This window comes from Paralichthys olivaceus, chromosome 21, assembly GCF_024713975.1.
Source record: "Paralichthys olivaceus isolate ysfri-2021 chromosome 21, ASM2471397v2, whole genome shotgun sequence".
In the NCBI taxonomy this organism is placed as follows: domain Eukaryota; kingdom Metazoa; phylum Chordata; class Actinopteri; order Pleuronectiformes; family Paralichthyidae; genus Paralichthys; species Paralichthys olivaceus.
In genome coordinates this window covers 2121423-2133397 of record NC_091113.1, presented here as the reverse complement: position 1 = coordinate 2133397, position 11975 = coordinate 2121423, and the positions used below count along the sequence as shown (strand labels likewise).

The following is an 11975-nucleotide window of genomic DNA, read 5'->3' as shown; positions in this document are numbered from 1 at the left end:
CAGTTATAGACAGTAAATAAAGATGGACGACGCACATCCACTTTGTCCCAACATGCAGAAATGAAGCCAGAACATCACGGATTCAATTTCTGTTGCATTTTCCCAACTGAATAAAATAAAAACATCCAAAGCCGTCAGTTAAATCGATTTAATGCCCTTTGATGTGATGTCGCTTTTTCAGAACTCGTAACAAATAAAAGGGGAGCTAATATTAAAAGTTGTTTCAAACTGCTGGAAACATTCCCTTCTACATCCCCCTGGAGAACAACTCCACCTGACTGTTGTGTACATTTCCTGGGTCATCAGCAATTTTTTTTTTTTTTTTTTGCAAGAGACAAGACAAAAATCCTTAAAATACAAAATATTTATTTTTGAAAATGTCTTTATAAGAGAAAAAAAAAACCCAAAAGAAAAATCAAAACCATACAAATTGTTTGGTTACTAGCATACCACACTAGTGCTAATAACTAACAATGGAGAATTACTCACTCAGGGAAAACTCACAGACACTCAGAGGCAAACTCCACCTCTGCCCTCCCATCTCATAATGCACCCAAACACTGAGGCAAACAGAAGCGCCGGGGGAAGTGGCACGATTGGTGTAGTGGCATCTCGTCTGTTTTTTTTAGAAACGTACACAAGCAGGAGGGGCAGACATGTGGCAACCATCTGATTTTCTCTTGGAAAAAAAAACAAACAAAACAAAACACAAAAACCAAAAAAACAAATAAAGTGAGTTTAATACAGATCTGAAATACAGCGGGGACATAACTGTTGGCATTGATATGATGAGGGGAAAGATACACAAGCTGGAGGGCGCTCTCGGACCAAAGCTCCGCATCCAAAGGAGAATCCCGACCTTCCAAAAACTGAACCGTGTGCTTCTGAAAGATGAGGAGGAGAAAGCCTCGTCGTCTACTGACACTGGTTGGTAGCAGAGTGTGAGGCCACAGAGGTCAATGTTGCAGTGGAGTCAGCTGAGGGGCGTGATGAGCCCGACCTTATAGCAGATATAAACATATATGTATTCTTAAACCTTTTAAATCTTTTTTTATTGTGGTTGTACAATATTCCCTGATGGCCTTGATTTGGCCGCTGAGTGTTTTACAGAATCCTGAAGAGATCAAAGAGGAGGAGGAGGAGGAGGAAAAAAAAAACGACAAAGAAGAGAAGTGATTAAATTGTCCGTTGAGGGGGGGAGGAGGGGGAGTTTGATGGGGGAAATCCTGTTCGTTGCAGGTTGTGGAACTTTTTGCTGCTCTCCCGTGTCCCCTTCTTAAAACGTCACACACTCTGGTCAAACACACACAGTTCCTCCATCGCACTGGTGAGACTCTGAGGACACACAAAGAAACCTGTTACACAAGACGCCACACATCCACTGTTCTTACCCGAGAGACAATTCACCGTGACTTTATGAGCTTCGATGGTGAAAGACTCTGCTAGTTTTAAAACTCACATTCGTAAATAAAATCTCTTTACCTATGTCAGCTTCTTGGCTTTGTTGTAAAGTGAATCCACGACTTTGCTCATGTTCTGAATTGTTTCCAAAGCTGCTTCGTACGTTTTGTCCACCGGGGGCTCCTCGAATATGATCAAGACGCCTTCGCCTTGGTCGAGGATTCCTGCATCAGGGTCATAAAATATAAATTCAATAAGTTTCACGTGCTGCCTGTTGTCGTGCACATATCTGATATCTGATTATTACAATTACCGTGAAACTTTTTGTCCAGAATCATCTGTGATAATTTCCTCTCAACATCCCCCTGCAGAGACAAGATTCATTATAAAACTCACATTTTAAAAGACACAGGGGACAATTTCAATCCTCGGGATGCAAAGACACTCACCTTTGACAGTTTGATTAGACCTGATATGTGTTCTATCTGAAAACAGACGGAGAGGTGAATCAAATAAAGGTCTTAAAAACAAACAGTTCACGCTGATAGAGAGCGCTCTCTGCTGGATCACGAGGGAAACTACAGACCGTCCGACTTGAAGTGGAAACAGGTCATTTACATTTTGAATGGGATCTTTTCTCCCCACTTCCTCACCTGTACTCTGGAGAAGGGCTCAATGACTCGGATGAGGTTTTGTTCCAGCAGGTTGTCGTACAGTGTGGCCAGGTGAGTGTTGATGATTGGGTCGTCCCTCAGTTCTGCTTTATACTCTGTTAGGGCCTGAAAGACACAAAACTCTGACTTCAGATACTGTAACAGTGACGCAGAGTACTACGAAAACTACATTATGATACATAGAATACTGGAAATCAAATTTATAACAACGGTAAAGTTCATGTGAGTAAAAGCAGAGAAGATTCTTACCTTTTCAAAGTCTGCTAATGATCTGTTCTTACTGGCTTGGGCAACACATTTCAGAGCATCTGTCTGAACAGATAAAGAGAATAAAGACAATTAAAGCCTCTTTTGCTCTGCACACGTTCTGTTTCCCTGCAGCCAAAGAAATCTGCTCACACACGATGGAAAAACTAGAAATGGAAACCAGAAGCTTCCAGGCTCCAGAATCTTGTGCCTCAACTACAGATCCTGTTCATTCACACGCAGAATCTGTTTCTAAAGTTTTCTAAAGCAAGAGCTGTCCTGCTCTCCAAACACAGCTTAGATTTCATATAGATAAACAGTGGGATTAATTACATTAATATATATTAATACATTTCACCTTAATTCATACTCTGTAATATTACACACGGTCCAATCTGTTACTTGCCTGTCGGCCGGCGTGTCGCAGGCCCAGTTTACCACTGATCAGGGACTGAACCTCCTCTGGTCTGGAGGAAAGAAAGACAAATGAACAATCAAATATATGTACATCACCAGCTATGATTCAAAGTGACCATCTGAATATAACCGTGGTTGGAAAATTAAACCATTATACTTTGCACATTAAGCACTACTCACAAGTTAAGTACAATTTTGCACAGCAGCATGTATTTGAGCGCTGTGATGGCTCTGGGGCTGTCGATGGAGTCGTAGCCCTCAAAGGCCTCAAAGAAGTAGGAGTAGGCCGTCTTCCAGTCCTTCTCCTCCGCCGCGTGGATGATTCCTGCGAAAGAGAAAACACAGAACGATCGTTATCATCGACAGCCACAAGTCAGTGAGCCAGAGATTTCAATTCAACAGAAACTAAGAGACTGTGTGCGATTTGAATTTAAATTAAAACCTTTTGTTCACTTTGCACTTAACGTTTTACAAACTTCTGTAAAGAATGAGATGCTTCATGGATGTTTTGTTGACGTTATGAAATCATTCTAGAATCCTTTAGGGTGTAACAACATTATTTTTGATTGATCGTTTTAAAAACTCCTCCGTTTGTAAATCAGCACTGTCATGCTTCTTAAAATTAAAGAAATGGTGAATTGAAAAGCATCTAATGTGTAATAACCACGAGATGATAGAAATGTAATTCTGCACACTGAGTTCAGGCTTGTGTAGCGCCATCCAGTGGAAGTATCAAGGAACTGACATGAGGGAACTCTGATGGTTAAAACTGTCACTTCAGCCCAGGTAAACATTGGAGGTGAGAACAGCAAACACGTCTGACCTGACTGCATGTCCAGCGCTGCCTGGAGCTTCGGGGGACAATAAATGGCGTTGGCGGTGGTCCTGGCTGAGGTGAGGGCGGCACGGGCCTTCGGCAAGTTACTGAGCGCGTGGTACGTCTTGCTTTCGAGCAGCTGAACCTCAACCAGGAGAGCTTTGTCATCCATCTTTTTCAGCTCCTGGAGCAACTGGGTACCTGAGGCAGAGCAAGAAAAACACTTAATAAACAGCTGGCGTGGCGTGTTTGTTAAATACAGTGCGTCAGAGCCAATAACAACGCCTGCCTACAAATGTTTACTATGAGAAAGTCCTGTTTCTAAGAACTCACCAAGCGCCAAGGCCTCCTGGTATCTTTTGGTGTCAAAATAGAGTGAGATGAGCCGAGTCTAAAAGAAGAGAGAAAGCTGTTAGAGAAGCGAAGCGACCAGGACAGTTTGTTTAACAAAGAATTGTGGTTATTGATCCTGAGGGTATTTTCCTGGCAGCCCTATGACACAGCTTTTAATTCATCCAACACATTTTACACCTAAATACAGAGATGGAACAAATATGTGTTAATATTAACAAATTCTTGATTACATTTGTTTGTCAGGGATTCTTTTGAAAATCTTTCCTCAGACAAACTTTAAATTAGCAACAACAAATTGATTTCTTCAAGTTTATTCATTTGGTCGCACCCACACAAACACTAGTGGTGATTCATATCTAGTGACTGCGCAACAATCTGACTGAAATCACAGCGTCTCCAACTCCATGAGTCAGATGTTAAACTTGATCCTTCACACAGCGGCTGTATTTGGGGATATTGCTTTTGTTGTCACTATCATTTCAACATAAATGTTGTGTCAGCGCTAACTGAGGTGAGGTGGGAGGAGACATCCATCAGACGTCAGTGGCAGATTCCATCAATGACACATGGACAACATAGAACCTGTTCAAACTAAACATGTAATATTTATATTTCTGCCTTACCAGAAATCCATGTGTGGAAAATCTCACTGCAAATACACACATGTTAATACCACAGCGGAGGCTCCATCACAAAGTCATCAAACTCCTTATTAGCACATCTAAGTTCTCACACCTGAAGGTCTTATGATCCATGTATATGAAATGTTATCCAGCACATGGGCTGTTTCTGGGTGAAGGATGACGACAGCCAGCGGGAAAATGAGCTCTGGCAGCGAGGCATGCTGACAGTGCAGCATTTCCAGGGAGCACTATATACGGTTGGGATCATTTTACATTTAGTTGGTTTGCGCATTTAATGCCATTGTGAAAGCAAAAAAAAGCTCCTCACCTCCAGAGCCTGTCGTAGGAAGGTCCTCTTCTCGGCCTTGGCCCAGTCGATGCATTCAAGACACAGCTCCACCTCTTGCCCCGTCGCTGCCTCCATGTCCAGAAACAGGTCCAGCAGGGAGCGGACCAGCCGGGCCGCTTTGGCCTTGCTGATGGAAATCAGGAAGGGCCTCACAAATTTCAGCAGACCCCCCAGTTCTGGAGAAATAGAATGAAACAACACCGCAGAGTTGGAATCGATTCTGTTGAATTATCTTTAGACTTGGCTGCAGAAGAAGTGTGCATGGAAGAAAAGCCTGTGTGAGTGAGTGGGTGAGTTGTATCATTACCTGCAGCCTGTCCCGTCTTGGCCAGGAGCGTCCCCAGCTCAAGGATGCTCTGTTCTTTGACCCTGACAGCTTCCTCATCGTTCTCTTGAACATCTCTCCTCACTGAAAAAGAAAGGAAACAATCAGTTGGTTCTTTTAAATCCCAACATGTGAACTTTCAAGAACCAAAGCGAGCTCGTCTATACACTCAGACAAGTTTTCACCACCTCATAAACCACGAAACCAGGTGGAGGGATGAGTCATAGTTCAGGGAAAAACTGACTTCATTTTGGCGGATCTAGGATTTGTCTGGCCACTTCCTGCAACACTGTCAGATTGAATGTTAAACATTTCCTTGTTATCTCAGAGAGTAACTCGTGGCTCTTGAACTGATCTGGGAGCTGATATTCACCAGTGCATGACCTGGTGTTGCTTCATTGAACAGAAGGAAACTATCGGGTCTTGGCAGAAGTTTCAGTTCTACTTATTGACATCGCATCGTTCTACGCATCGTATCTGCACCTGAGAATTATCATCATCATTGAGGATAAATCCAAAACATGTCAAAGAACGTCCTTGAAATCTTCCCCAGCACTAAAGTGGTCGCCATTTTTGTCCAAATGAGTCAAAAAAAACCAAAACATGAGATCTTCAGGGAGAGAAGTAGCTCAGAGCTGAGAGCAGAGAGCCGCTGGACAAAGTTTGATAATTGACAACATTGTCAGGACAAAGAATTAACTGATAAATCCTGATAAACATACGATTCCACCTGAGAGACACAAACACGTCCGGACCTCAGCGGCGCTGACAGCTGATGAGCTTTTGTGACAAGGCAGTTTAACGTCTGTTGGTAAAGAGTTCACACAATCACAGTTTGACTCACAATGATCATTGTTCACACAACAACAACAACAACAACACACAGAGGAAGGAAACACAGGTCGTCCACCAACAACCCTCCTCTTCACTGTGCTGACAACACAGGATGGAAGCTTCTGACAACAAGCTAACGACGTTAGCCGCAATCGCGCTAAAGAGACGGGGTTTTTAATGGAAGCTAACTGGAGTTAGCTCGAAACCCGAGTGTCGCGGACACGACTCGACCTCGACGACACAAACCCCCGACACACGACATCGCCGTCAGCCGGAGTTCACGTTTAATACGCCCAGGGCCTGGAGTTAGCACGCGGGCTAACGGGCTAGCCGGCTAACATGCACTAGCATCCGCCGCTGCCCCAGCGCTCAGCAGTGAGTCAGCACCGGCTCCGGCTACACGCCGCCGCTAGCTAGCGGGCTGAACCCCCGGGGCCGGGCGGAGACGAGATCCCCGCGGCGAGGTGGTGGACGACGCGCTCCTCGCCGCGGGCCGCCGGGCACCCACCTATGGAGTGGAGGATGTCGATGGAGGCGTCGCGGTCCGTGCTGACGAGGGACTGGGCTCTCTGGAACTCGACCACTGCTGCAGCCGCCATCTTCCTTATTCAAATGCTGCCCGAGTGAAAACTACCAGCGTGCACTACGTTTCTTTGCGTCTGTGACGTCAGAGCACGACAGCGTCTCAGGGATTGTGGGAGTTGTTTATTATTGTATCCTATAATAATAATTATTATTATTATTATTATTGTAATAACAATAAAACATTGTGTTTGTTTAACAAGGTTCAAAGACACTTTGATTTAATCAAAGGGTTTTTTTTTTTAAATCCTGAGTCTGTGTTCAGAAAATCATTCACGTCATTAATTCACATGCAGGAAATTGTGTTCACTTTGAACCTTTGTTTGTTTCTAGAGAACAAATCCAGAATTGGCATCTAACCAGAAAACTCCAGGCCAACACACACAACAGGTGATTTGGTATGTGACCAAAAAGGTTATTTCTTATTAACTGTCCAATATATTACTAATGTATGTTATTCAACTGAGGCATACAGCTTATAGGAGAAAACACGGGTCAGGTCTTCAAGATTGTTTTTTTTGGACAACAGGAGAAATCCCATACATCATATTTGCACAAAACAAGAATAGCTATAGCACAAATAGTAAAATTATAGATTAGACAAACGTCATATTGGAGTTTATACTGTGTGGATGTTTTAAACTGGTTGAGATTATGGTAAAAGCCTAATTGATGGTTTAAATACAGGTCAGTGATGTAATGCAAATGTGCCATATGGGACTGAATGGTTATAGAAATCCAAGGCTGCCAACTCACTCAGGTGATTACGTGAGGTTGGTGCCATGAAGAGAATCATGCAGTGGGTTCACTGGGTTCAGTTCACATGATCTGCTGCTGGTTGTGTGTCTATAGGCGGAGTAGTTTCCCAGCAGAAAGCGCACAGCGGCGCCCCACCACCGCCTTTGCGTCAGTCTGTGGCTCCATCCACAACATCAGCCCTTCGCAGCATCCGCATCTCACGGCCAGGAGGACCAGGAGCACATCCACATCCCTGCATCCATTCCACAACTGCCTCCATCGTCTGCGCACCGCCTGCACCAGGCGTGCTCATCCATCGCCGGCTTTTCCTTTTTTGATTTCTGCCTCGACTCGGATTACTCACCTTTGTTGCTTTTAATTTCTCCGACATGGTTTTTGTGTTTTAACCACAAAGAGAAACATCGCGCCGGGCTGGAGATCTGGTAAGTTTGCTTTAATTCTGGGACACGTTCGTGGATTCATGGGGAGGAAATCTGGCTTTAAATCGAAATGAATTGAGGTGTGGAGCTGAATCAACCCAGTCCCTTGTTGTATTATGATGATTTAACCGGATACGAGGGAGAGCTGAGGGGTTCTTCTTCTCTAAGCCACCGCCTATGACCGTCAACATTTTCATTTTCGACGCATGACGCTCAGTTTCAGCACCACGGAGAGCACCCGATGTTCTCAGCTCCTCTTCCCCGAAACAAAAAAACCCGAATGTTGCTCCGGTGATGTCACATTCAAACAAACCTGCAGGACTTTCCTCCACAATCTGAGCAGCTCATCACCACACTGATAACGTGGTGATGGAATGAAGGACGGAGCAGATTGGATGCTGCGCAAAGTCGATGCATCCGCTGCGTTTCACTGCAGCGAGGAAGAAAACCCGTCGAGCAAAGACAAATAAAATAAAAAACACGTTATCTCGTTGTTTTTCTGGTTTAAACGGAGGTGAATGAAACGACCTTGGCTCTGTGCTTTAAAACGTCCGAGTGTTAAAAACACCCAGCACGACCTTCACCTCGTTCTGATGCTGTTTACGTTTCGGTCTTCCATTTTAGTGCGAAGCTGTGGCGCATGGTTCAGTGCGACTCATCGGCCATTGCCCATAAAATATGAATCTCTGCTTATTAAATGTTCATGGATTCATCATATAGGATCCACCTGCCATCGAGTGTGGAGCAGAGATCCTCTGAATAGCTGATGCACGACGCACCATCACTGTATTATGATGTTTTTCCATGTGCTCTTCACTGCAGATGAATAAAACCTGACATGTTTCCACAGTGAGGATGATAAGCGGCTTAAAATATTTGCAGAGGGAATCTATACTGTTTGAATTCATTAGTAGCCCATGAGCCAGGCAGTGGGCTGATCCATTCCACCACTTACTGAGTCAAATCAATGCTGCTAATAAGCCTGAGGTACTGTCAGATAAACCACTCAGTTCATGAGAACATTACAGACCTGGTATTATCTGATGAAGGCTGAATAATGACAGACCTTATATCAGATCAAGAACATTTTTGTGGTACTCCTGTGTAATTTAAAACACATCGACCCTCAACCAATTATTTTCTGATTATTGATCTCTTCTGTTTCCAGCAGTGGCCATCTGGAGTCCCAGACAAAGAGGTGAAACGCAGCAGAGACAGTTTCTGTGGAGGTGATCGTTATCCCCTCGGAGAGCAGTTTATAGGACATCTCCCTGAAGGTTTTAGATGCCCAGCGGCAGCCTGTAGCCCGGGACCCCCAACTCTTAGAAGCTCTGAGACCCTCAGCATCTCCCCTGGCAGACGCTCTTCTGACCCAGAGCGGCTAAAGCCCCTGGACGCCACCCCGCAGTCACCATGGGAACCGTGCTGTCTTTGTCACCAAGCTACCGAAAGGCGGCTCTCTTCGAGGATGGGTCGGCCACCGTGGGTCACTACACGGCGGTCCAGAACAGCAAGAATGCCAAAGACAAGAACCTGAAGCGCCACTCGCTCATCAACGTGCTCCCCTGGAAGCGGATCGTAGCAGTGTCGGCCAAGAAGAAAGGCTCCAAGAAGGTGCAGCCGAACGGCACCTACCAGAACAATGTCACCCAACTGAACAATGAAAACCTGAAGAAGTCTCAGTCCTGTGCAAACCTGTCCACCTTCGCCCAGGATCAGAGCACTCCAGCACTCACCAAGAACTCCAACAACACAGTATCGTCCGTGAAGAAGGCCCCACTGACCAACTCCAATGTGGCCCCCGGGACCCCAAAGAGGGTGATTGTCCAGGCCTCCACCAGCGAGCTGCTGCGCTGTCTTGGGGAGTTTCTGTGCCGGCGTTGTTACCGGCTGAAGCACCTGTCACCCACTGACCCAGTGCTGTGGTTGCGCAGCGTGGACCGTTCCCTGCTGCTCCAGGGCTGGCAGGACCAGGGCTTCATCACCCCGGCCAACGTGGTCTTTGTCTACATGCTGTGCCGCGACGTGGTCTCCTCCGAGGTGGCCACGGAGCACGAGCTGCAGGCCGTGCTGCTCACCTGCCTCTACCTGTCTTACTCCTACATGGGCAACGAGATCTCCTACCCTCTCAAGCCCTTCTTGGTGGAGAGCTCCAAGGAGACCTTCTGGGACCGCTGCCTCTCCATCATCAACCTGATGAGCGCAAAGATGCTCCAAATCAACTCTGACCCACACTACTTCACTCAGGTGTTCGCCGACCTGAAGAACGAGAGCCAGAAAGAGGAGGAGAGGAGCCGCCTGCTCATCGGCCTGGACCGGTGAGGGGATGCTGGGGGGTGGGTGGGGGGGTTGGAGGGTTCCGGTGAGGTGGGGCCTATTCCAGTCTGGCATTCTGACGAGTTTAAAAGATCATTTGTGATTCTATTTATTTATTATTGTCAAAAAACTGCAGCGGGAACGAAACGAATCTGGAAAATATTTTGACTTTGTATGAAATAAGACTTTGACTTGTTTATTTCACATGTTTGTGTTTGAGGGGAAACAGCTGCAATGGTTATTTAACGTTAAAAAAGTGAAGCGTGTCTGTAATTGTCGAGGACAAATTCTATTTTCAAATGAGCCAAGGATGGATTTTCTGTAAACCCCGTGAATGAAAGCTTTTTTTGGCAATGATATATAAAGAAGAGAAAATGCCAGACTTGAGTAAATCCTTTGCTAATGTACAGATATATATCTATATGAAATACTGAAAATCTTAAAAAACAATTCAGGCAAAAAGACAAAAAAAAAGAACATTAGAAAGGGAAGCAAACATCTACAGCATTGAATGTGGACAGGACTGAGGCAGCAGCCGACCAGTGAGCTTCTGACTGTTGTGATGTGCACTGCCTACTGCAGGAGGGTGAGGGCCATCGCCTGACTGACTCTCTCCACGCATCACGGATGACCCGGCATCCCCCGGCTGCAAAACCCTGGTTAAAACCTTTTTGGAACGCCGACACCCACGTCCCCAACACTCACGCGGATACGATGGACACTTTGTGCTGCAATGCATATCTGGCCACCGAGGGAAAGAACAGCAGGGACCATCGATGCTGGATCCATATTCGTGTTTGTGGCTCTGCAGCAGGATGTTTCACAGGATGGACAATAATCAAACGTTGCATTGTGGGACTTTTGATAAAAAAGACAACAATCTGAAGACGTGTGGCCGATGACGTGCGGCCATACTGTGTGTGTTCAGAAAGACTTACTTTATTTTCATCTAGAAAAAAATACAAACAAGTTACTGGATGTTTTACTCCCCAGAGGCTCACACCGATGGAGGCTTATTTATTGCTTTTCTGGAAGTTTTATTTCATTTTCGTTTCTTTTTTTTAACTTAGAATTGTAATGTTTTGCACGTATGCCATGCAATTTTACAGAGTTTCCGAGAGAGCAGGAGCAATTATTACTTTCTTTGTTTTTACTAGATTCATAAACCAACTGCATCTGCATTAGAGAATGCTGTGAACAAAGTGACACTAGTTTATTTAGCTCTGCTTGCTAAAATAGGTAACTTGTTTACCAGGGAAATTCTTTTTGTACTTTTGTCGATAGGTTGTGTTGCAACCACTTTGGAATGATGTTTGATTTTGTGCTTATGATTCAGCAAAGAAAATGTTAAAACAGTGCCATACCTTCGAGGAGAATCCCGCAGGCCTGAGAGCGCTCTGAGATACTGTGGACATCGAGCAGTTGGATGGTGGGATGGATTTTCGAGTATCTACTGACTGACACCTAATTTATTGCCATTTACGTATTTATTATTTAGGAACATTTAGTGTAATAGAAAGATCACGACGAGAGACTTTGGGAGGGACGGGGGAGTCGCTGGTGTGGACAGTGTGCTTCTCTTTGGTGGGAATGAAGATTGATCTGGTTTATGCAAATGAATGTCACAGGGGTCTTAAACGTGAGTATCTAATTAGAAAAGCTCTTAGATCAAAACCAATGTCAAATCTGACCATCACCAAAGGACACCTTGACCGTAAACACGACGCTGACCTTTTGCTCCAGATGGAAACACCTTTTTTTTTGCCAACACATATCTCGGGGGGGGGGGAGCACACACAGGGGAATCAGCTGTTCACGGTCAGTGCAGAGGAGCACAGCTCATCGTGAGGAGAATCCAT

At 45.1% G+C, this 11975-nt stretch overlaps 2 protein-coding genes across 4 annotated transcripts; one reads left to right on the top strand and one right to left on the bottom strand.

Moving 5' to 3' along the window:
- Positions 1-349: 349 nt before the first annotated feature.
- On the bottom strand, positions 350-6708 carry psmd11b (proteasome 26S subunit, non-ATPase 11b). 2 transcript variants are annotated; one of them, XM_069517315.1, is made up of 13 exons: positions 6549-6708; positions 5189-5290; positions 4861-5057; positions 3889-3946; positions 3562-3756; positions 2919-3063; positions 2724-2788; positions 2325-2383; positions 2055-2180; positions 1851-1886; positions 1715-1766; positions 1483-1625; positions 350-1335 (listed from the first exon to the last, which is right to left on the bottom strand). In XM_069517315.1, the coding sequence occupies exons 1-12, from the start codon at positions 6637-6639 to the stop codon at positions 1483-1485; spliced, it is 1269 nt and encodes a 422-aa protein (XP_069373416.1). In that variant the 5' UTR covers positions 6640-6708; the 3' UTR covers positions 350-1335. The 2 variants fall into 2 exon arrangements, with proteins under 2 accessions (XP_069373416.1, XP_019963726.1); XM_020108167.2 differs by having other exon boundaries at positions 2325-2387; positions 2728-2788.
- Positions 6709-6855: 147 nt separating this feature from the next.
- Positions 6856-10872, top strand: cdk5r1b (cyclin dependent kinase 5, regulatory subunit 1b (p35)). Of its 2 annotated transcripts, XM_069517316.1 has the most exons (4): positions 6856-7020; positions 7475-7803; positions 8969-10118; positions 10699-10872. In XM_069517316.1, the coding sequence occupies exons 3-4, from the start codon at positions 9214-9216 to the stop codon at positions 10718-10720; spliced, it is 927 nt and encodes a 308-aa protein (XP_069373417.1). In that variant the 5' UTR covers positions 6856-7020; positions 7475-7803; positions 8969-9213; the 3' UTR covers positions 10721-10872. The 2 variants fall into 2 exon arrangements, 1 of the variants encoding a protein (XP_069373417.1); XR_011239683.1 differs by lacking the exons at positions 6856-7020; positions 10699-10872 and having other exon boundaries at positions 7664-7803; positions 8972-9111.
- Positions 10873-11975: the final 1103 nt, after the last annotated feature.